The sequence below is a fragment of the Mastigoproctus giganteus genome, chromosome 9 (genome assembly GCF_048544385.1).
Source record: "Mastigoproctus giganteus isolate SK-2022 chromosome 9, ASM4854438v1, whole genome shotgun sequence".
In the NCBI taxonomy this organism is placed as follows: Eukaryota; Metazoa; Arthropoda; class Arachnida; order Uropygi; family Thelyphonidae; genus Mastigoproctus; species Mastigoproctus giganteus.
In genome coordinates, this window is record NC_143583.1 from 100,007,765 (window position 1) to 100,033,832 (window position 26,068).

Here is a 26,068-nt window from a genome sequence, read left to right on the forward strand (position 1 = left end):
TAATGTGGTGGAAGAATTGTTGTATAACTATAAAAATTTAGGCTAAAATGCACTTTTCATATTTGCAACTTTTACCCCAATAATTTTAGGGCTGTTAGTAATGACAGGGTGAGATTTCATCCAGTTTATAAATATAATAGAACAACACTATCAAGGAAGGCATTAGTTTGCCATGATGGGTGACTATTGTTGATTTTTTCAAAAAGAGAATGTAAAACCATTCTTAAAAAAAATTAAAATGTTTTTTTTTTTTTTTTTAAGAAGTAAATTTCTGTTTATTCTCATGATGGCCGAGGCTAATTATTCATTGTAATTGTATACACATTGAATTCAGCAGAAGCCAGAATTTTCTATCATATTTTCAGTAGCATTTTATTCTTTTAAATGATGTTATTATTTCAAATTGAATAATAAATGTATATGTACATTCAAGTGTTTTGTATGAAAAAAAAGAAAAAAAAACTATGCACAATAACTTTTTACTTGTCATTTTCATAACTGGCACAGTTTTAATCAAAAGCAGCTTATTTTATATAAGCTATCATAAAAACAAGGTTAAAATGTGTTAATCTGTGTTATTCTTAACACAAATTAACAAATATCAAGATAGTAACATTTCAACTTCCATATTATACAACTCATTAAATTAACATTTAAACAATGACATAAAAAACTTTTCTAATTCTTATTTTTATTTCTAATTCTGTATATATCAATTTCCTTAATTTCCACCTTTATAAAGGATGCTGACTTTACCGATTACTGCAAGATACTCTTTTTTTTTTTTCTTCTTTTTTTGTTATATGATCTCTAGCAAATCTTATTCTATTTTTCAATGTGTAAATTTTCTGGTAATAGATAGCTGACAAATCTAATCCTTAATAAAGCCCCCAATCCCCAAAGAAAATATACAACAAAAAACAGAGAACTAAACATCAAGTCAGAGAATAACACCACTTCATTGCATCCATCAATCTGAAAATTATATCTAAAAAAATTCATAAATATAAAGGGAGAAATGACAAGGTACACGGTCTTGTCCTTGGATGGGCTTATGAACATCTATAACATGCAGTAGAAGAAAGTTTTTCAACATGTCAAGGTACACTAGCCTGTGATAGTTTTAATATTAGTAATGGCAAATGATGCAAAAAGGAAAGCTCATACGGAATCAAAAAAAAAAAAAAAAACTGAACACGTCATATATCACTTGTCCATCCCTTCTAATAGCTTGTTTAGTTCTTCCTTAAGTTTATTCAAACTACATACCACTACAAGACCAGATGGAAGGTTGTTCTAACCATCAACTACCTGCTGGCTAAAGGCAAATGTCTGGTCACCTATCCTACAACCATCCTCTGTCGATTTAAGTTTGCTGAGAAAGAAGGATTCTATTAATATTCAAATTGTTCAACCCATTCAGCACCTTGAGCAGATCAATCAGATTTCCTTGCAGTTGCCTAGTTTCCACATTACAATTTACAGTTTTGCAATTTCCTTTTGTTCCCCTCACTAATCTTGTTGCTCGTCTCTACACCTTTTCCAACAGGTCCACATCCCAGAATGAGGCTTTCAGACCTGTATGTAATACTCAAGATGCAGCCTAACCATTGCCTTATATAACGGGCCAATCACTTCCTTATCTTTTCTGGCAAAATTCATATACAGTATATCACTGACAAAATCCCATGAGCTGTCCTAGCAACCTGTCTACATTGCTCAGAAAACTTCATATCAGACTGCACATTTATTTCTAGGTATTTTTCTTTCCTACTATCTTGAGTGCAATACAACCTGATGTTATGTTGTTTTGAGATTACTGCTTTCCATATGCCACACCTCGCAATTTCAATGTTAAACCTCAGTTGCCACTTCCCAGCTCATCTGCCTAATTTATCTACAACTTGTTTAAATAGTACTCTGATTACTGTCATTAACGCTGCCAACCTTCGTACATTAAGCGTTATGTAAACTTGGACATTAAGCCTCATATTTTCATCAATATCATTGTTAAATATAGAAAACAACAATGGGCCCAACACTAAACCCCGGGGGATTCCACTAATAATGTTAATCTACAAAGAGCAGTTTCCACTGATTACCACTCGTCTTTTAGCACTCAACCATCCCTTTATCCATAGCAGCAACTGGCCCTTAATGCCATACTGCTACAATTTGTACAGCAGTCTTCCACGTGCAAAAATATCAAAAGATTTTCTGAAATCGAAATATGTGATGTAAAAATTATTTTTTGCATCTATTTCCTTTGTTACTACATCTATTTCCTTTGTTACTGAATCACAGCATCCAATTAGATTGGTCAGACAAGATCACCCTTTCACAAATCAATGCTGTGACTGTAGTATAACTATATTCTTTGCAATACTTCTTTAGATAGTGACTCCATTATTTTCCATCAAACAGAAGGCAAATTAACAGGTTTATAATTATTCATGTCACATTAATTTCTCTCCCACTTTCCTTTGTTATCACAAAATCATTCAGCTCCCTGCAAGCATTTATTACTTCTGGCATCCTGATTATTAAAAAAATTCCTCGTGTATGAATGAGGATCCAAAATACCTATTAAGTCAGTACCCTGAACATGATCATCAACAGAAAAACAATTCGTATCTAATGGGCCAATGTGATTCATTCTCTTCCTTTTAGCATTTACATAACTAAAAAAGTCATTGCTGCTTATCTTTGCAATATTTGCCAGCCTGCTTGTAATCTGCCTTAGCTTGCCCAACCTCTTTTGTGATGACTGCAGACTAGTTTATATCTACTGCAAGGTTTGGTATCACCTGATAATTTATACACACACTTGCATATTTCTCTTCTGCTTATATGTTCTTATCAGTATGATGATGTTATATGATGTCTTATCGGTTCATCTGATATCCATTTAGGTCTTGGCCATGAACAGTATCTCTTAGTTGGTATAAAACCCTAGTAGCATCTACAATTTTTGTTTTTCAACAACTTTTTCATTTTTTTTCAAGTAAAAAATGGACTATATGTTTTCATGTGACAGAGAACAAAAAACATTCACCTTGCAATTGTGATTTTGTTCTTTAAGTGCATGCACACCAACTATTTAACAAAACTCAACCCCTGGTCACTTTTAAAACCTTCAAATGATGGAAAATTTCATCAGAAAGAACATCTGAACTGAGTTTTTTTATTTCCTGACATGGCTGAATATATCTTCGCACATTAACACTGCTATGAGGAATTGTATATTGACAAATAATTCAAATTTCTTTCTGTAATTATCAGACCTGCCAACACCCAAACACCATTGTACACAAATTTTTAATTATTTCATAATAGCTTTTGGTATTTACACACTGAAATTGACAGAACTGATACTGCAAAAAAATATAGTACTTCATCTATTTCTTTATCTTCAATAATATTAAGAAGTACTAGAAACTACCGTCCATAAAAAATTTCAAACTTGAAAATTTGGCAGATGGGCTGAGAAGCGTAAATTAAAGTTAACATTGACAATAGCAAGGTATATGGGTAGAAGTAATTACAATATAATATACCAATTAAGTGGTACCACACTCAGCATAACAGAGAATAAAAATAAGAATAAAAAAATAAATGCAGTCAGGCATGAATTTCTCTGTTCAGTGCAGATGGGCTGCCAGGACAGCTTATGAGGTTTTGTCAATGATATACATGAATTCTGCCAGCAGGGATCCTGCATACCTGTACTGTATAAGTATGCAGTACAGGCTTCCAGACCTGTACTGAATACAGATCTGGAAACCTCAATTTAAGCAGGATGTGGATCTGTTGGAACTAGTGCAGAGAAGAGAAATAAGATTAGTGAGGGAGAACAAAAAGGTACTCTTACCAAGAAAGGTTTCGGTTCTACAAATTGCTTCATCTGGAGACTAGGCACCTGCAAGGAAATATGATTGAGGTGCTTAAAGTTTTGAATGGATTGAGTTTAATGCTGATGGTATCCTTCCTCTTTCTCAAACTACACACATAACGGGACATAAATTTAAACTGAGGAACGATGGTTGTAGGATTGATGTGTGGAAGTTTGCTTTCAGCCAGTGGGTACCGACTGCAGAAACAAACTTCCATCATATTATTGAAGCGGATAGTGTGAATAAATTTAAGGAAGAACTAGACATATTATTAAAGGAGATGGACATGTAATATGGGAAGTGCTTTTTTTTTTTTTTTGGTACGTATGCTTCCTTACTTCATTTTCCACTACTAAACATACATAAACATCAGTCTGTAGGGGTGAACATGTGCACCACAGTCACATAGTCAGGGCCGTGCCGAGCCATTTTAGTACCCCGAGGCAAGATGAAAAATTGCGCTCTACTGTTAATGACAGCAACATTGGCAATTATTTAAGCTTCTTTTGGCACCCCTTTCAGCTTTTAACCTGAGGCAAGTGCCTCATTTGCCTCACCATCGGTATGGCTCTGCATACAATAATAGAGTACTTCCTAACTGAACAAGATACCAATCTTCTCTTGTTTAAAACAAGAGAAGATTGGTATCTTGTGATATCAGTAGCATGCAAAGCATAATGCTCGGAACCCCAGGGGTCCATTGACAAATCCATGGGGTTCCACAACAAGAATGAACTCCTGGCTCATTATCTGTGACGTGAATCACTTATATAACAAAATAAGTATAAGCTTACTGATGACACCAATTCTGAGAGAGAGGAAGTTGTTAGAAACTTTTTTTTTATCTATCATTTCTTGAGGCCAAAATATAAGTTACTCTGTATTGCATGAACTGTGTAGAAATAGACAGAAGGTCATGGGCAGTTGAAAACAGACACTGTTTTCAACTGCCCATGACCTTGGCAGTAGAGCTGCCTGTGACTAATTCAAAAGCATCCTTCTGATTTAGTCAGCTATGATAATCAACTTAAAAAAAAGGAAAGTGGAATAAATATCACACTTCCCTTTTGAAAGTTAATTATCATAATACTTGTTAAATAGCAACTGTTGGCCTAGGAAATACACACTTTACATTCTTTAACAAACAAACAAAACAGTAATAACCTCAATAAATGGATGTGGAGTGTGTTTGATTGAAAAACCAAGTTTTAATTTATGCACCAGATTATCAAATACTGGCATAACGCTTAAAAGGAACAAAAAAAAAAAAAAAAAAAAAAGCCTAAAGTTATCAGCTTGCGTGAACTGTTTTGGATTATATACACTAGAAGTTGGAATTCATTAATTTATCTTTTTTCAAAACTTATTTGGGATCATGAAATGCATTTAATAAGACAGCCACTTGCTAGTAACTGGTTGACGCATTTTTCAATTTGGTAACTTTAAAAAGTGCTCATATGGCTTTTCTTACCAGTTCTAATCTTTTACTTAAAACAGACAGTATTAGTATTAGCAATGTGATGAAAAAATGCAACATTAAATTTATTCAAATTTGAATGGATTGAGTAATCTCGATTCTAAAACACTAGATGCAAGTTTATTCCAATAATTCATTACTCTTTGGTTGAATAGAGATTTTCATGCATCTATACTGCAACCATCCTTATCCAATTTAAATGTATGCACCCACCCAGGTGATTCATCTGAGAAAGGGCAAAGATGCGAACTGGCTGCTACTAGCACATCAAATTGCAAGGCAGCATCATTAGGGCCTAATGCCCGACATGCCTTCCATCCAAAGTATAAATTATGAAACAAACACATCGTGCCCTAATTGAACCAATGTGCATATACTGTTTAATTGTTAACTTGTACAATAGCATTAAAGGCACACATCTACAATAGTTTATTCTTTTGTGATGCATAAAACATAAAATTAAAATTTCAGAGTGTGTGTGTTGAATAGAATAACAAGAAAGTGGAAACAAGGCAGAAAAATGGAAAAAAAGGAAGTGGTCTTGTATATACAAAGGGTACTAGGAAAGTTTTGCAATATGACGCAACAATGAATCACAGGAAGCTGCTTGTTGTTGCATGTTGAGACATGTTCATACGTGCATAGTAGCCGCCGCGCCAAGTCGATGGGCTCAGTTATTCATTAGTAGTGAGAGTGTAAAGTGCTTGCGGTGGCATCGTGGTCACGAAATGAGATAAGGACAGTTTTGCGGTATAATTTCGTGCGTGGTTTAACCATAGACCAGTGCTTAGAAGAAATGACTCTTGCACTAGATGATGATTGTCCACATCGTACGATATTCAGGTGGTATAGAGAATTCCAAAGGGGAAATTTCACTCTGGAGGATTCTGAGAGGCCGGGAAGGCCACGAACGTCAGTTACAGAGGAAAACGTTACTGCTATGCGGAAAATGCTTGACGAAAACAGGCGAGTGACCTACCAACAGATAGAGGATACTTTGGGCCTAAATGCACCAGCAATTCATTCGATTCTGCAAGATCATTTGCACGTGAAGAAACTTTGTTCTCTCTGGGTGCCGCATCAACTGACTGAAGAGCAGATGACACGACGTGTGACTTGGTGCCGGGAGATGTTAAAAAAGTTTGATAAGGGACAATCTCGGTATGTGAACAACATCGTGACAGGTGACGAGACTTGGCTGTACTATTACGATCTGCCGACCAAGGCTCAAAACAAAGTTTGGGTCTTTGATGATGACGACACACCCGTAATTGTCAGAAAATCCCGATCTGTAAAGAAGAAAATGATAGCTGTATTTTTCAAATCGAGTGGAATTGTGGAACGTGTCGTTTTGGACACGCAGAAGACAGTCACAGCTAAGTGGTATACTGAACAATGCCTGCCTAAAGTCATTGGATCTATGAAGAACCTGCGGCCAAAGTCAAGAATGGACACCTGGTACCTCCAACACGATAATGCTGCAGCTCACCGCGCCAAAGCCTGCACCGAATATTTGACCACGACAGGACTGAAACTTCTCGAGCACCCTCCCTACAGTCCAGACCTTGCTCCCTGCAACTTTGCACTGTTTTCGCATGTGAAAATGAAGCTAAAAGGGAGGCGGTTTTCCAGTGATGAGGACCTTCTACGGGCTTGGGACAACGAGTGTGCTCTACTCCCTAGTGAAACTTGGCAGAACTGGTTTAAAGATTGGTTTCGGAGGATGGAGAGGTGTATTGAATGTAGAGGAAATTACTTTGAAAAAATTAAATAAACAAAGCTGTATTGCAAAACTTTCCTAGTACCCTTTGTATATCTGTAAAGTGAAGAAAAAAAATGAAGGAGACAGGGTGATAGTAGGTAACAAAAAAAAATTTATAATATAAAAATATGTATAATATTATACTTTTGTTTTGTTACATTCTATCACACTCTATATCGCTCATTATTTTTATTTTCACTTTAATGTCCATGCTCTGCATAGGTTTGGCATTTTCTGCCTTTGATTACATCCTCGTTTTTCAATTTTTCTGCCTTCTTGTTATTTTATTCAATATATATATATATTATTTGTATAATTTGCTATAATAATTGTTTATCTATATCTATATATATATATATATATATATATATATATATACACATATATATATATATATATACATACATGTGTATAAACAGGCTGCATATATGGACTATTTCAGTATATATTATACTGAAATAGTGAATTGAGGCAGTATCCTGAAGAAATTCTGTTTCGCATTACATCAGCCAACCTGTAAGTGCAAGATTATTATAAAATTATACTACAGGATAAGATTTGAATTAGGATATATTATTAAGTATAAGGTGATTATATTTTTACATATATCTACAATGTCCGGGGTCACTACTAGCACTAACGGGAAATGCTCCAGGATAATCTAAGCACTAACTTCATATTCTCCATTCGTATATCCACTTTCCTCCAACTTTTTTTTTTTTTTTTGTTCCACACTCTGGGCTATTAGTTTATACGAGGGCAGTAGTGTATTTCTATCCAATTCCTTACCTAATATTGCATCCTGTTAGCTAAACTGCTATATCATTGCCTGTGACCACGAAACACAACTTGTACCCAAAATGAATGAATAGACATATATATATTTATAATAAAAGAATAATAGTATTAAGAAGCTAAGTAATCATGGAAGGTGAAGAGTAACAGTGCGAAAAGGAAGATAACATTGATTGTGGATCAGGACCACTGCATTAGCAAAACATACCATACAGCCGTAATGTATATACTATATATATATATGCACATATATATATATATATATATGCACATATATATATATATATATATATATATATATGTGCATTGAAATATCTGTCCATAATAACATACTTTCAAGGTGGCGTCAATATTATCTTTCAAGAGACAGCTAATTTGTAGCTTTCCCCTTTCAGAAAAGCTTCCGACATCAATGAATATGACACCGGCCCAAGACCACTTAACGAATTCTTCACATATGTGAACACTGATGAAATGATTGAACCATATTTGCCCGCTAGAAGGGATAAACGGTAACGACACTGCTGAACCCAAACATGCTATAATTTGAGTAAATTTTGTATTTCATCCAAATGCATAAAGGAACACCTCTTACACGTACAGAGTAACACTTAATGGCTCAAGGATTTATATCTAAAATCAGTGAAGCTAGTATATTTTGTGATCAGAGTATATGACAATCGGAATCAGTAACCCATTGATGAGCTGACGGTTCGGCTAGTTTCAATGCTAAACTGACTGATTAACAATGAAAATCGCAAATGACAATGTCGAAAAAAATCCTAATTTAACTAGATTATGAAGGATAAAGAACAAAACAGCAGCTAACCACTTCTCCTCTGTTATTTCAAAAGAAAATAAAACATTAATGAAGAACGTACCATGTTTAACATAATATACTACCAATATTTAATTTAACATTATCACACTGTATTTAAACAAAATTCACGTGGTCACTGCCGCAGCTACACGGCTTTTTTTTTCCTTTTCATTATACTTCTCTCCATAAAGTTGATCATCACCTTACATTACTTAACAACAATTAAAACTGAACTTCACAACAGAACCAAATAAAAATTTCGATCAACATATTTACGTGCATATGCGCGTGTGTGAAGACACGCCCCCTAGCATTACTCAACCATTTTTAGGGATAACATTACCAACAATATATACTGTACAGTATACAGTATATTACGCCAAATCGGATATAAGCGGTATAGAAAAAAAAAAAGTTTTATTTTTCCCTTCAATACACATATGCAGTGAAAAGTGGAGTTTATGACATTATTAGATCGGGATTCACTGCGGTCTCTGAAAAACCACTACAAGTCTGCACTTTTTAATTGTGATAGAATTTTTATTTAATTTAATACCGAAAAAAAAAAAATTGCAGATGACGTAAAGATTGGTAGAGTTGTTAAAGATCAGTGCAAAGCAACGCTCCTTCAGGGTGCCTTGAGCAGACCTCAAAGATGATCAAAGAAGTGTCAGCGAAGTTTTAATGCGACTAAATACAAGGAATAACACTTGGGGAACAGTAAACCCCCCCCCCCCCCAGAAATTATATGCTTGGGGATTGGATTAAGAACAGCAGAGGAGAAAAGAGATCTGAGAGTTACGATACGGACAGATATGAATATTTCTGAACAGCGTAAACAGGTACTCAGGAAAACCCATAGTGTCCTATTAATGATTTATCGAGCATTATCCTGTAGTGTTATGCAGGTCATAGTCCTACTGTATAAGGAAATTATAAGACCACATTTGGAATACTGTGTTCATGTATGGAGACCTCTTTTGAAAAAAGACATTGAGCTACTTGAAAGGATCCAAAGATGGGTAACTCGAATGGTGAGATCAGCAAATGGATGACCATACAAGGAAAGACTCCGATTATGTGGGCTAAGGAGCTTGGCAAACATGCACCTCAGAGGTGACCTGACTGAGGATTATAAGGCTCAGAGTGGGATTAGTAAAATGAATGACGGTGCAGTTTTCACTGTTATAAAGAATTCCAAAGAACTAAGGACCATAAATTCAACTTACAGGATTGAGCTTTAGTTTAAATTAGATCGTAGAAAGTTTTCTTTTAGCGAGTGAGTCGTTGATTGAATTTTCTTATCAACTTACAGTATTCACAGTAATAGTACAGTAACAGTATTCACCGTATACGGTGAATACTGTTACTATTACTTTGTATGCATAGTATCTCATATAGGGTAGTTCCTTAAACAAGTTCAACTCTGCTAGTACACTATGATGCTACAGAACTCTTTGTAATATAGGTTTGTGTAGTGTGTACGTATATGTTGCTGGCTTCTTTAGTTGTTTCTAGCTATTTTGCTCCAGGAAAGCTTGACCAGTACCAAGTGGTATGGGATCGCCTTGTCATTGGGGCAAGTGCCAAGGGCGCCACTGATAGGCCACATCAGTACAGTGCCAAGCTATTTCGACACCCAATGCTAGCTGACGAAATGGCGCCCCTCGATGATGTCGAATCAAGATGACAGCACAGAGAGGGTGAATAATAATTTTCGCACTGCGATTCAAGCCTGCATACATCCATTCATCTGAGTGCATACTGCATAGCATCATAGATCTATTTGCTGTCCAGAATGTAACTTTGAAAGGATCAATCAGGCGATCGCTTCATCAGCGCATGCTCGAAATGCATTGTAGTTCGCAATTCACGCATTGTGTACAAACTGAATAAGTTATAGTGTATTTGTGATTACAATATAAACAGGTAAGCATGTATATTGTGATTTAAATAAAACAATAAAGGCCAAATTAATTTTAGACATGCAACCAAAGAAAAAAAGTGGACATCAGTACTGCATAGAAAGACTGCATAAAGAGGAAATTAGGAAAAAAACATTCCGCTAGTTTACAAAACTGGCGTACAATAAGCCACTCTAAACCTGAAAGTGACAAAGAAAACTAACATGATTCGAATGAAGATGACACAAATGATGATGCCACTGAAATGAATTCCAAGAAAAAGTTCAAACACTTGAAGTTATTTTAAAAGAATTAGAAAGTGTGGATAATAACCAACAACAGTAGGCAGAAGAAAATGATGGCAGCAATAATATCAATGTGGAACACCTAAATCTGAATTTTAATGATCCGACCACATGGAACTTATATATCCACAAAAACAGATCTCTTATGGTGCAACATGGTCCCGAACATATTTTTAAATACTTATCCTATCACTAATGGCCGATGTTTCAATAATTCTTGGAAATACAAAAATGAAGGTATTGAAAAAAAAAAAAGAGTAAATGGTTATTTTAATGGAAAAACAAAGACGCAATATATTGTTTTCCGTGGCTCTTATTTGTACCTTGCAGAAATAATGTTCCGTTTTGCAGCTCAGATGGATTTAAGGATTGGAAACATCTAAATCCAAACGTTCTTTTTCATGAGATTCATTACAACACAAACAATTTCACAAAATGGAAATTATTAGAGAAGTGTCTTCAAAAAGGTGGACTAATTGACAACGCTGCACAAGCAGCACTAAGAAGCGAAACTTCTAAATGGCGTCATATATTGAAAATAATATTGAAATGTATATTGTTCTGTGCTGAAAATAATTTGGCATTTCGTGGACATGCTAGTAATATCGATACCGAAGAAAAAAACTGTGGCGTATTTTTAACCTTGATAAAATTTATCAACCAATTTGACGTTGGTATGAAAAATGCTCAGGAATCGCATATTAAGCACCACACTATTTTTCTCCAGAAATACAGAATGAATTTATTAATTTGTTAGCAACAAAAGTACGAAGTGAAATAATTTAAAATAACTAAATCCAACAAGGCATAATATATTAAGAATAAGAGCTTTATGTCTATATAATATATCGGTGTGGATACACCATAGATAATTCAAGAAAAAAACTACGATAGTAGTGTGGGAGGCATCACTTCCTCTGTATCTTATACTGTCTTCGATGATATGCCAATAGCCTTTGAAATGGTGCCGTTTCACTTCCAGGAAACAACAGATGACTGCTTGTCGGGATAAAGGAAAACCACTCTCTTCTAAATCTCTAACAGGGTTCTTGTTTGTTTGTTATTTGGTTTTTAGGAGCATTAGCAACTGAGGCCATATTGCTCCGTCTAACAGGGTGCTTACAAAAGAAGGTTGACCAGAGCCTATTGTCCGAATGTTTAATACACCTTGGTCTGCCCACTGGCGATGGATACACAGAAAGTAGTTGACCAGCTCGACTTCTCGGTATGTGGGGTAGGTATTCGGATAGGTTTTACGGGTCCCACTGAGTTGCAGATGGTAATCTATCTTTTAATTCGGGCGTAGCAACGGCACTATTGCTTGCTTGAATGCCATGGGTGCAAACGATGTGTACCCAGTTAAGTCTCGTAATGCAGTCATTATATGGAAAATTTTTGTTTCCATAAAACAAAGAAATAAGAAAATTCTAAAAAAATTCAGTAAAGAATAAAATTCTATTTAACGAATTCTAAAAAAATTCGTTAAAAAGAAAACATTTATCTCTAAATAGAAAAATTTGCTATGAAGAAGTTTGTTAAACAGAGGTCCGACTGCACTTATTATTTATTGATTTTACCAATTATCGAAAAAATGCGCGTAGTCACAAATTTGCCAAGGACACAGAAACCTAGCTACGCCTCTGCCAGTACCCATTTATGTTTAAGCTCGTATTTTATTGGATCTCGCAAATCGCAGTCACGTACTGAATGTCCGATTGTACTTATTATTTACTGATTTTACCAATTATCAAAAAAAAAGGCGCGTAGTCACAAATTTGCCAAGGGCGCCGAAACCTACCTATGCCTCTGCCAGTACCCATTTATGTTTAAGCTCGTATTTTATTGGATCTCGCAAATCGCAGTCACGTACTGAATGTCCAAAGCGAGTTGGACTTTCCTTTCATTCATATTAGGGTTATTTGACAACACTCACATCCACCCATGTGTATTATGTCCATAAATTGCATCTCTTCTCTCGCCAGGTGAGACAGAGTGTAGAGTGTGTTTAGTGTCAAACGGCACCAGGGGGTTTCCCCCATCTCTGCATAGTTTACATTGTGGGTGTGAAACAGAACACTGTCAAAGCCAGAGGTTTAAAGTGTATGGATTTTGTATATGTGTAGTGTCGTGTACCATTGTTCCTCTGGTCATTTAGCCGCTGGGCCCCTAAAGGGTTCCAACGTTGTCCACACTCTGCCATGTGGAGGCAGACCAGGTACACTAGTATTGTAGTTATTTACTCTGGCAGGTCCTGCCACCTAATTTCATGAGATTTCAGTGGCTAGGACCTAAAAAAGAAACGCTACAGATAGGGGTCAGCCAAAAGGATTACTGATTATTATGCAACTGATGTTGTTATTAAGTTTTTGGGTGTAGGGCTCAGGCAATTTAGAGATGGTTCAGACGCTGGTTATAAGTTAGAGAAGGGGGAGGGAGACTGAAGGCTGGGGGAAAGACAGAGATAAGGGGTCCATAGAGAAGATGACCCCCAAATCAGTGGAGCAGGCCCATGCCCCACCAGAGGGAAAAGAGGGATGGCAAAGGGGAAGGCGACCAGGGGCAACCTCCCCCCTGCCTGGTGGTGGAGGAAAAGAACCATGCAAGGGAGTGTGGCAAGGAAAGCTTAATGGCAGCAGCTTCAGGGCTTCTGTCCATTTGGTCACTGCATAATATCATAGTTTGTGAAGAGTCTAAATCAAGAAGATCCAGAGCAGTGTTGTCATCCATGGGACAGAGGTTACATCCCATTAACGATGGTAGTCGTTGACAGTCCAGCTTGAATTTGAGCAAGACGAGTTGATCAGGTGTATATTCATTCCAGCTGTAGGGATCTTCTTCCTGTGAAGAGCTCCTGGCAATATTGCGAGAAGGCCTTGTACTCTCTGTCGCTGTCCAACAAGTAATGCTCCTGGAATTTTGGATTGAAGTTAATTCTAGTAATCAGAATGCAGCGAAGGTCCTCGTACAAAGGGCAGTCATACATTAGGTGAGTCCAACTCTCCAGCTCTCCACAGTGGCAGAGGGGATCATCAATAATTCAAAGACTTGAGAGTTTGGCTCTGATGGATCCGTGACCTGTTAGCAAGAAAGTTGCGTATAGGCCGGGGTAGAACCATGAAGGAGACTTGGGATATACCTTGTTGATATGTGGAATAAATTTCCTAGTGATATCTCCTTTAGTAGAATTAGCCCATCTATCTTGCCATGTCTGTTGCAAATGGAGGCTAAGGCGCTTCTTTTCAGCATTCAAGTTGTTAGTGGGATCAATGGTGTAGTCCATGAGGATCACCGTTGTGCCTTTTGATAGTTGGTAGAGAAGCCCGCAACATATCGCCTCCGGGTCCAAAGGAAGGGCGCCTGCCAACACCTGAAGGGCATGGGTACTAACAGTACGGCAGGCCCTGGTAATGGTAAGGAGGATAAATCTTTGAATAGTTTCAAGCTTCCTTCTGTTTATTACTATTTTTGCTCTCGGATACCATATCCCTGCAGTGTATGTAATCGCCGGTAGAAATATTGCTTTGTAGAACAGCGAGAGAGTGCGGCGGTTGAGGCCCGAATCCCATCGCGAAACTCTGGCGACCATGGCAGTGTAGTTCCTTAATTTTGTCTGCAAGTGTTTCAAATGTGGGAGGAATGTAAGTCGTGAGTGGCCAGGTGAGACAAAAAAACAGGCTTCTTTGTGAGGCAAAAAAAACACTTTTGGGGGGGGGGAAGTTCCTGTCCCTCGCCGAGACCAACGAACTCGGCCACCTATAGAAAAAAATGTGCCGGTAAGAGTTGTCCACGTCAAATGAGGGCCATTTCCATCTGCTGTGCTCTGTAGTGGTGTATAAGTACCATGGTGTAGAACAGCGTTACGTTTTTCATGTTACGCTATATGAGTGGTGTTTATCCCAGAAGGTTGTATGGTGTGATATATCCTGGTTTCCAACTTTACCCTGTGGAGGTGGGCCACAGCTGCTTTAGCTCCCAAAAAGAATCCATACTAATATATCCAAACATCTTTTACCATGGTCAGCAAAAAAAAAAAAAAAAAAAACTATGAACTGCCACCAACTTTAGTTTAGCAACGCCAACAACTACTATTGTCGGGCCGTTTTATTGATTTGCACCAATAAATGCCACTACAGGTTCGGTGGTTTGCGGAATATTTATTTATTTATTAATCATTACGCTGAGGTGGCGTGATTAAAAGGGGGTAGTGGTTATAGCTCGTAATGAGTTTAGGTCGGATTCGCTCCCTATCAGTTCGGGGGGTACCCTACCTTTGCGGAGTCAAAGCCAAAGGTAGCGTTGTGTATTTACTTTAATTCAGCATCAGATAATCTCCATGTCAGAGTAAAGCCTGCAATTACCCAGATATTTTCTAGGTCTAGAAACATAGAACTTCCTGGTCTCATTTAAAGTAAAACTCAGGTAGTTAAATGAGAGAAAGAAACAATATTGTAACTATAAACGTAACATATTTAATAGATCAAGAAACTAAAGACCAAAAAACAACAAGGCAATGGCTCGTAATTGAGACAAAAATATCATTAAAAGTAACCATTTTATCATTAAAAGTAATCATTCTAGATTGATTTTACCAATTTGGACCTCTAGACAACTAGTATAGAATTAGTTCGATTTACATTCATTTGTCTTGTTTTAGTCCACTGAATCAATGAGAGTCGCTAATTTCCCTTTTCTACTACAAGAAAAGATAAGGTAATTAGATCCCTATCCTTACTCTTATGAATTCAAACATTAAATTGTATTCTAAATGTGGATAACGTAATCAAGAATGCTGGGGAACTCAAGAATGGCGTCAATGAACAGATAAATATAGCTTTCATTTTGAGTTTCATTCATTAAGGTTTTTGATGGGCTCTAACTAGACTTTTATCCCTTAATGTTCCGTTTATTTAGTTTATAATATGCTCTCAATATTAACGTTTCATGGTCTAAGCTCCGTTTGTTACAATTCATAGTATACTTTCATTTATCGAATTTCGTCTTTTAAGTTCCTTTAGTCAGCTTTGTATCTTCTCCTTCTAAATCTCGTTCCTTATGTTAACTTTCATATTCTAAGTTTTTCTTATTACAATTCGTAGTATACTTTTAATTATCGATTTTCGTCTTTTAAGTTCCTTTAGTCAGTTTTATAACTTCTTTTAAATCTCATTCCTTAAGATTATTAGAACGTTTAAGACATTTTGGTATAACCACAGGCCAAGAGAAAGGGGTTGTCCGGTATATAAGCTAGGAAGCAGGAATGAATCATAACTAACTAAACACTTAACAACAGAAACTTACCCAAACAGATGAAATGTCGATCTGAAGTTGTTATACTCTCTTTGGGTGCTTAAGATTCGGTATTAGCTTAGAAAAACTTTAAGCGATAACTAACGGGAGTTATCGTATCACCGGTGGACTGCAACTGGGGCTGGAGTCTTGTGTTTGATGGTTGCCTCACTGATGGTTGTGATTATCCTGGTAACTCTCTTTTGGATTTATTTGGATAAGATTGCAGGTTCATTGCAGCTAGATGCTGGGCCACAGCCAGTGAGAGCAACTCAACAAAGAGCTTCCAGTTTGCTTTATTAACCGTAAACCGGTTGAGCGTCTGTTTGAGTACTGGTGTCCTGGAAAGGAATCGTCGGTTTCATAAGTAATTACTCTGTGGTCGGATGTCGTCCATGAATCTTGAACTGTCCAGTCCGTGACATAGCCAGCGATGTTCCCAGTTGCCATCGTGACATTAATGGTGGCCTCCCACAAAGTGTTACAAAATGAAGGTAATTGGTGCGGCTTGTTCAAGACAACCATTGTTGAGTTTGTCAGGAACTCCTCAAGGAGCAGCCCATTCCTAGTTCCTCTTCAATCAGGTGGTTGACTGTGCTAGGCCGGACCTCGACAGTTAACATCCGCCCCGACTATGATTCTCTGGTTTGGGTGTGTCGAGCAGCAACTGCAGGTAACTGGTGGCCAAAGTGGTCTGCTTCCCAGGCCTGCAGTACACCGCGACAGCATAGAGGATGATCAGTGGGGTTAGGATGTGAGCAAATGTGGCCCAGGCCGTACATAGTTGGCTTATTCTGGTTACTGTAAATTTGGGGTTACGAACTACAATGGCCACCCAAGGAGTGTCTTCCTCAGACTGTATGATCTTCTATACCATGGGTAGCCGCGTACGTTTTTGGAGTGGGTGTACGGTTCCTGCAATATAATTATGTCAGCATTTTCTTCGGCTGCTTTTGCTCTTAATTAATCGGCTACTGCTTTGGCCTCCTCCGCATTTTGCTGTAATATGGTGGTATTAATTTTTTTATGGTGTCTGTCCATAATCTATTCTCATTTGAAACAAACTCTTAGCTTTAACATATGTTGGCACTTGGGGTTCTGGATGGAATGCCTATGCTCTATTTTCAGGGAATTACAATTTGCATAGATTGGTTCTTGTACTTTATTGGGACAGTTGTTTAGTCATGTCTCTTCTCAGAGCAGTGACCACAGATGGAAGATGCCTGGGAGCATGTGTGGGTGGTGCAACAGAACTTACAGCACTTAATGCATTTTGGCATGGCCAAATGCTCCCTAAAACGATGGCTTCCCCACTCATCTGGTTCTTCTGTATTTGCCAGGCCGCTGGGGCCAGTTCCAATATCCAGTTGTTGTCAGTCCCCATTCTTGAAGAAACCAGCAATCGAAGAACCTAGTGCAGCCTAGGCTGCACTAGGTTCTTCGATTGCTGGTCCCAGGCGATATCTAGGAGGATTTTGTAATGATTTCTGTAATTAGTTGGTTAGGTGTTATTTCCTTGTCCACATCAAATATTATGATGGAGGGACCCTTCCTCCTAGGTGGTTCAGCAGAAAGCCCGAGCGTAGCTATCTTTGTGTTAGTCATTATTGCCTGCATGTCTTCTCAGGAGTCAGCAGTCTCGATAATGAGTCCAACGTTGGGGAGTTTTCCTTATGGACTTTATTTTAGTAGCCTAGTCAAGTAAAGTATATATATGTATATGTATACCTGTCTCAGAGTGGCACCAGGACTATTCATCCATCTCCATTAATTGTCATGTAGAGAAAAAAAATCCTCTTAATCACATCGGCCTGAAGTGTAAATGTGTATTTACTAGGCCTCTCTGCCATCAGGTGGCAGCCACCAGCATGGGCAAATACCCCTCGATGCTCGCCCTAGCACAAGGAGCCGAACCTGGGTCTACTCTTTTGTCATGCTGACATACCACCAGAAAATCCCGCACCCACCAGTGGCCGTGCAAAACCAGTAGTTGCCCGCAAAACCCCGCACCCAGGTCGCCCACACCCGAGAGCCAGCAAAAAATAAAAAAAATTCCTGCATCTGAAAAAAGAAAACGAAAATCAGATGCCAGCAATCCCTCTCATCAATTGAAATGTGCAAATGTTAGCCAGCATGCAGATTGCAGATTGTTGGTTTACAGGCTCGCTATCGAATTAGACCCTTTTGCGCAGTATATACTATATCTGTGATTTGCGTGCATTCTGTGTCTGATTTTACTGTTTGCAGGACAAAAAACCCGAGTTTCTTGGAAAAACTTGGCGATCATTATCTAAGTCTGACTAACAGCAGGGAGAAAAGGCCTAGAAAAATCACTCATGTCATTAACAGGATTCGAACTCTGGTCTTTTTCACTGTGGAGATGTCACTGATTATATAAACAGTTTTAGCTTCCAGGACCATATTATAAGCGTGAACATATTATGCTACAATTATTAAATAAAAAACAAATTCTTGGGGAATTTATTGCAGTCACCCTCCCCACTCATTGACAGAGAAACTATGCCTTCAAAATTTTTAAAGAATATTTAAATGACTTTTTTTTATAATTAGTACTTTTATAATTTCATGGGGCTATGCCGCTGATGAACCTATGAGTGCCCATTCAGTAAAAATAGCAATCACGTGCACGCATCATGCGATATAAAGCAATTAAAAATTGTCATATTAGAGTTACACGAGAACAACCCCGTCGACTCATGTGTATTTGTTCGATAAAATTAAGTGTGTTCTCTAAAACAGTTGCCTGTTTTGCTGGCCAAAAAACCAGAGTTTCCAGTCCAAAAACCTTGCTGTCCTTGCCTGAGACCGACTAATGCATTCGTGGAGTGAAAAAAAACCCATGAAAGTTCCTTGCATCATTGTGGAGCAAACGATAATTATAAATACCGTGTTACCCTCTCGGTAGCACCATAGTTATGTGTAGGGAGGCTGTATATACGGAATTCAATCGAGAATTGGAAAGGCAAGGCAAATGATTTAAGTGAATTCAAACATGCTATTTTCGTCGGTGCCAGACGCTTTAAAAAGAGTATCTTCTATTCTGCTATCCTACGTAGGGCTTTTCTCCCTGAAACTTGGATTTTCGTCCAACAAAGCAAGTGAACCGACCAGAACACATGCAATTTACAGACGTTAGGTTTTTTTTTTAATCTAATAACTAAATAGCTTAGAGCCAACAACAATTTTATGGTTGGAAACGGCTCATTGATGACAGAGGTCAATAGAAATTGACAAGACTTGTTCATGGTAATAGAAAAGTTACCGTCAGTCAAATAACAGTCCAGTGCAAAACAGAATGAAAAAAGCATTTAAAGGGCACAACTCGGCGTATATTTTCAAAGTAAAGTGTAAAGTGTAAAGTGTGTTTAGGGTCAAGCGGCACCAGGGGTTTCCCCATCTCCGCGTAGTTTACATTGTGGGTGAACCAGTTGACTGGAAAAGCCACAGATTTAAAAGTGTACGGACTTTGTATATATTTGATGCCTTGTACCGTTGTTCATCTGGTCATTTAGCCGCCAGACCCCTACTGAGGCCCAACATTGTCCCACTTTAGCCCCGTGGAGGCAGACCAGGTACTCACTAGTATACAGTTCACTCTGGCAGGTCCTGCCACCTAATTTCCTAAGATTTCAGAGGCTAGGACCTTAAAAAAAAAAAAAAAAAATCGCGTACGCGTCGCGGGGAGCGCTAGAAGTCCAAAATGTTGGGCAAAATTAATTTAGATTGGTGATTTTAGATTGTGTGGGGCGTGTCCACGTTGCTATCAGATAGACTGGGGTGAAGGCTGAAGACTGGGGGGAAAATAGACAGAAATATGGAGCCGAAAGGGAAGGCAACTCCGGTTTACAGTGGGGCATGCCCAGGCCCCAGCAGAGGGAAGAAATAGGGTGGCAGGGGGGAAGGGGACAGCAAACTGTCCCCTCCCCGCTCTGCCAGGAATAGGTAAGACAGTGAGCTAAACAAGGGAGCTGGCTCAGGTTGCCAATGTGGCCTGTGTGCATGGGTGGGAGCAAACCAGACCGCAGGGTCAGGTCCGCACCATCCAGAAAAAGTTGAGGCCCAGCAGAGGCGATCCAATGTTGGTTTGGCTGAACAGGTTGTGCAAAATGTCACAGTTGGGAGTCATTCATGGGACTGTTGTCCCGTCCGATAGTCAATGTTCTGGGAAGTGGAGGTTTCTCACTTCTCATAAGAGTTCCAGTTTTGTCTTGCATGAAGGATCAAGCAGTCAAACCTGACATCTGGTTGGGGGTCCCTGAAAAGCTTTGTTTGACACATCTATTCGAAGTTTGCAGGCAGAGGAGTGGTCAAGCGTCTAGCATACAGGTTCTGGGCAAACGTGGTGAACGCTATATATGAGGCTTCATCTTCCAGTAAGTAGTGTTCCCGGTTTTTGCGATTAAGGCGCACTTGGATGATTAATTCAACACGAAGATCTTCATAAAATTCGCAGTCATACATTTGGTGTCCCCAGGTCTCCACAGAGCCACATGCACACATTGGGTTGTTTTCGAGTCCGAGAAGGTGTAATTTGTGGCGGATCGCTCCATGTCCTGTTAGGAGATACGTGCTGTACAATCCAGGGCAAAGCCATACTGGATACTGTGGGTATATTTGTTGTAGATCGGGGAGAAACCTCCGCGTGACTTCCCCTTTTGTGGAAGTCGTCCAGCGCTGCTGCCATATCGATCGCAAATAGATCTGGAGTCTTTTCTTCTCCACTGTCCGATTTGCAGTTGGGTCTGTGGTGTGATCCTGGAAGGTAGTTGGATTTCCGCGTCTAAGCTGCTGTAACATGCCTAGGCGAATCACATCAAGATCAAGAGGGAGGGTCAAAGTGAGTACTTGCAGCCCATGAGTAGATACAGTGCGGCACGCTCTGGTGAGGGTTAATAAAATCGGTCGGTGAATGATGTTGAGTAGCCGACGATTTACCGACGTAGAGGCCTTATGGTGCCAGACACCAGAAGCATATGCAATCGCAGGGATGATGGCTGCTTTGTAAAGTATTGCAAGGGTTCTTCTTTTCAGCCCTCAGTCAAGGCGGGTAATCCTGGCAAGCATGGCAGCGTAGTTTTTCATTTTCTTCTGGATGTATTTTAAGTGGGGTGTACATGATAAATTTCCGTCCAGGATCACTCCTAGATACTTGAGTTCTGTGGCCAACTTGATCGTTCTGTTGTAGATATTTATCTGCGGTGGTCTGGTAGGAGTTAAATATCCCTTTAGTAGGATAGATTGGGTTTTGGTGGCAGAGATATTAAGGTGATGAGTTTCGGTCCACTCTCTTAGTGTAGAAAGTTCTGAGTTGGCAAGTGTTTCCAGTTGTGCTCTTGAATCAGCAGAGAGGATTAAGGAGAGGTCATCTGCGTATGTGAGCGCTTGCACGCCCCCCAGTTCTAGGGTGAGGAACTCATACAGCACATAGTTCCAAAGGATGGGACCCAGTACAGAGTCCTGAGGGCAACCCCTGTGTACCTGACGTTCAACCTTGCAGTAGGGAGCCTGCACTAGGACCTTCCTATTGTTCAGGTACCTCTGAATGCATCCATATAGCTTTGATGGCAGGTTGGCAGCTCTTAGTCTTGCGAGGATTCTCTGCCACCAGAGGGCGTCGAACGTCCCTGCAAAGTCCACAGAGATGAGAAGAAGGTACTTTCGTTGACAGTTTGACGCGGCATTCATGATATATTCTAGTGCATCCAGAGTGGATTTCCCCGTTTTGAATCCGAATTGTTTGTCTGTTGTTAAATTTGCTGCGGTGTAATGTACTTCAAGCCTCTGTCTAAGAAGTTGTTCCAGGACTTTGCTGAGTACAGACAGGAGGGACATAGGTCGGTAGGACTCCGGTATATGTGGCTGCTTTGATGAATTTTTTATGATTAATTTTATGCTGGCTACCTTCCAGTCCGAGGGGAACCAGCCCTGACGAAGACAGTGGTTACATAAGTCTAACAGCAAGTTTGGGACATACTCGGCCACCTTTTTTACCAGTTCTGGTTCACGCATGTCCAGTCCTGGGGTTCTTTTTTTGTTTTTTATTTTTTGTATGGCAGTTTGTAAATCTTGCAGAGTGAATGGTTGTTCCACTCGGGCCGATTGGTAGGTTTTGTTGGCGTGGCACAGCTGATGCTGTTGAGGTGTGTTGTCCTCTTCGACGGGTTTGAAGGTGGCATTGAGAATGTTGTTGACGGTGTCGTGCCAGTTTTTTGTCATGGTGCCTTGTGGGGTGATGGTGAAGTGCGCGACCTCTCCCCTTGGTAACTTGTTTGTGGTTATTCTATATATGATGCCACAAGGGGTCTGTATTGCCGACTGTGGAAACCAGATGCTCCCAGGACAGTTTCTTCCGCTGCCTGATCATCGCAGTGTAGTTATTCCTGGCCTCCCTGTATTGTTTTCTGAGGGGTTCAACCTCAGCAGGAGGCCAGGACCGTCTGGCTCTTTGTAAGGCACGTCTTTTCCTGTTCATATCTCTCCTAAGTAGGTCAAGTTCCTGCGACCACCACGGCACAGCGCCTGGCCGGGGGCCCTTCTCCGGATCGACTGGTCCGCTGCTTGTAGGATGGCATTAGTGACAGCACGCTGGTGTTGATCGGGGGTTTGGTTGTGGAGGTTATTGGAAGACAGGTTCTCTGTGTTCCTAATTATGGCTTCTTTAAAGTTGTTTCAGTTGGCCTTATCAACGGCATATCTGTTGAGTTTGTAGCTGTTTGTTGGAGCCCGGTGAAGCGCTCTGTGCATCGTGAAGGTGATAGCCCTATGGTCTGAGGAGGTCCAGTCTTCCTGTACCTTCCAATCATTTATGTGCCCAGCAAGGGATCTGGTAGCCATTGTTGCATCTATAGTGACCTCCGAGAGAGTGGAACTAAATGTGGGGAGATTGCTTCGTCGATTTAGGACAACGAAGCTGCTGTTAGCCAGGAATTCCTCCATATATTGGCCATTCCTAGTTCCTCGACGTTCAGGAGTCTCACTATGCCACAATGGCGATCGACAGTTTAGGTCCGCAGATACGAGGATCCTAGAACCCACAAGTTCTGTTTGTACTTGATTTAGGTATTGGATGGCTGGTTGGATGTCTGCTCCTGGGCGGCAGTACAAAGAGATGATATATAGCTCTCCCAGTGGAGTAACAATGTGAGCACAGGCAGCCCACTCCAAGCACAGGTGTGTTATTCTTGCCACAGTTATGTCGGGATTCCTGACAGCTACCGCAGCCCAGGGGGTGGCTCCCTCTACCTGAACAATTTTGTAGCTGAGTGGGTAACCCCGGACAGCACCCCCGCAGGTGTAGGGCTCCTGCAGCAGAAGCATGTCCAGGTTCTCTTCTTCAGCTTTTGTCTAATTTGACCAGCTACAGCAATAGCCCGCTGCGCATTCAGTTGAAGAAATTTGATACAGTTGTTATTGTACCTTTTAGAGAGAGTTCCCCTAATTTATTCTTATTTGTTGTGCACTTCTTGCTTTTACGTATACCGGCCATTTGTTGTCTCGAACACAGTGCGTGTGGGGAAGCTTCTGCCACTTGTAGTTTGCGCAGGCTGGTTCTTTTCCTTTGTTCTGGCAGTTAGCACAGTTGTGCCCCTTCTCGGCACAGTGTCCGCAGGTTGGTTCCTGTTGGGCGCACGTGTGGGTGGTGTGACCGAATCGGCAACATCGGAAGCATTTTGGCACCGCGATGTGTTCCTTAAAGTGGTGGGAGCTCCAGCATATGTAGATCCTTTCTTGTTTTGTGATGACTCTCCACGCTTCAGGGGTCAATCCGACCACCCAGTTGTTCGAGCTGCCATCCCTGGTCCTGGTTTGATGTTTGGGCTCTACTAAACTTTTGTAGTCTCCGTCGGGGAAGTCTTGTTGCAGATTTCGCATGAAGATTTCTTTACAGATTGTCTCCGGAGTCAGATTCGGGTCTACACCAAATATGATGACTGAGGGACCTTTTTCTTTAGGAGTTTCCGCCATGAGACCGAGTGTAGGGATCTTGGTATTGTTGATAATCAGTTTAGCGTCTTCTTTATTTTCCGTTTCGATTATGACACCAGTGTTTCTAGTTTTCCGTATGAAGCGGATTCTGGCTGTTTTAAATTCCTGCGTTAGCGAGTCAATAACCTTTTTTTTGACATCTTCACTTGTTTTCAGCGTATCTGAGTTGGTCGGTTTGAGTAGCACGAGATGTGGGGTGGGGAGCAGCGTCTTCCTAGTTGCTGATTTTGTGGTTGTAGTGGTCATGGTATCGGCAGCAGTGGCGTCTTTATGCCTCAGCGCTTCAGAATATGTCGGGGCGCGCTGTGGCATTTTACTTGCCCCGCATTCTATGTAAGCATGAAGTCGAGTGGTGGCTCGCTCACCTTCAAGGTACTGGTCATGTAGTATTGTTTCCATCTTGTGGAAAATTGTCACAATTTGAGATCTAAGTCCGGCGGACACTCTGTTTGAATTCTCCTTAAATATATTTTCTAATGCTGTTTTAAGGAAGAGGGTCTTCTCGTAAACAGTTCCCTGTGGTAGGGTAGAGTCGAGGGGTGAGTCTTGTGCTTGTCCTCATTGGTGTTCTTTTGCACCGAAGTAGCTTCTGGCTGTTCCCTGTTCTCCGTCTTGGAGCGCATTTCCCGTTCAGGTATTGGGCCATTTCTTTGCGGTTTTTCCGCTTCACTGGGGTGAGCCCGGATGGGATGTCCTCCCCCTCCTCCTGCAGGTAAACGATGACAGGATCATCCTTCTTCCTCTGCAACTGGTTATCGCCGTTTTTACCTTGTTTTCCCTCCATTTTAGTGTAATCCGGTGAATCGAGAACAGTTCGGATTATCAGGGTTACACCTCTATGTCAGGATTGAGCTTTTGGAATGTTGCAGGATGTGGTAGTGATTCACTAACATCAGCGGACTCAATAACTGGTGTTAAAGCAGTACAAGTAGCGAACACGCTAAGCCTAATCACTGCGTTTACGGTGAAACAACCCGTGACATAACGTATTAGCATACGGTCAGCAGAATGCTAAGCCTAATGAGACAAACTTTATAATATGTAAAGGAAATACCTGATAAAATAGACAAAACTTGCCCAGGAAGTTAGATAGCGTCCACCTAGCTATAGGAAAATGTGGACATGTGGACATGTGTGTGTGTATAGGTAGGGTGGCTCCTAGAACGTCCGTTCAAATCCACCTCGTTTCTTTGTACGTTGAACAGACTCTGCAAAACAGGCCAGCGTGTATTATAGTGCAATGTTCGTGTAGTTTAATGCATGTTATGTTGTTGTGTTATGCTGATCTCTTGGCTACCCAGAAGCAGCTATCACCAGGAAGGCTGCTTCTAGTCCACACCACGGGAAGGTGGGCCAGTTCCAGTAGATGGGATGCATAAGTTCTCAGGTTATGAGACAACAACACTTTAAAAAAAAAAAAAAAAAAATCCTCTGGGGGCCCAATCCAGAGCTTAAAAAAAAATATATATATATATATATATATAAAAATAAAAAGAAAATAAATAAATAAATAAAATAAATAAAAAAATAATAATAAAAATAAAAAAATAAATAAAAAAATAAAAAAATAAATAAATAAAATAAATAAAAAAAAAAATAAAAAAAAAATAAATAAATAAATAAAATAAAATAAATAAAATAAAATAATAATAATAATAATAATAAAATTAAATAAATAAATAAATAATAATAATATAAAAAAAAATCCTCCTCATCATCACCATTAGTCTCTTGGGCATTCTGGACACACTTCGGTAATGTTTTCAACACACTATTTTGGTTCAAGTGTTTAACAGGCGTTTCCTCAGTTCAAAGGCTC

At 39.6% G+C, this 26,068-nt stretch overlaps 1 protein-coding gene across 1 annotated transcript in view; it reads right to left on the bottom strand.

The window, feature by feature from the left end:
• The window catches only part of LOC150080590 (FHF complex subunit HOOK-interacting protein 1B-like), a 195,326-nt gene extending 171,746 nt beyond the window's left edge, over positions 1-23,580 (bottom strand). Inside the window, exon 1 of the mRNA XM_090380746.1 lies at positions 23,056-23,580. Within this exon, the coding sequence (XP_090236872.1) occupies positions 23,056-23,580 (525 nt within the window). The remainder of the gene's footprint in view (positions 1-23,055) is intronic.
• Positions 23,581-26,068: the final 2,488 nt, after the last annotated feature.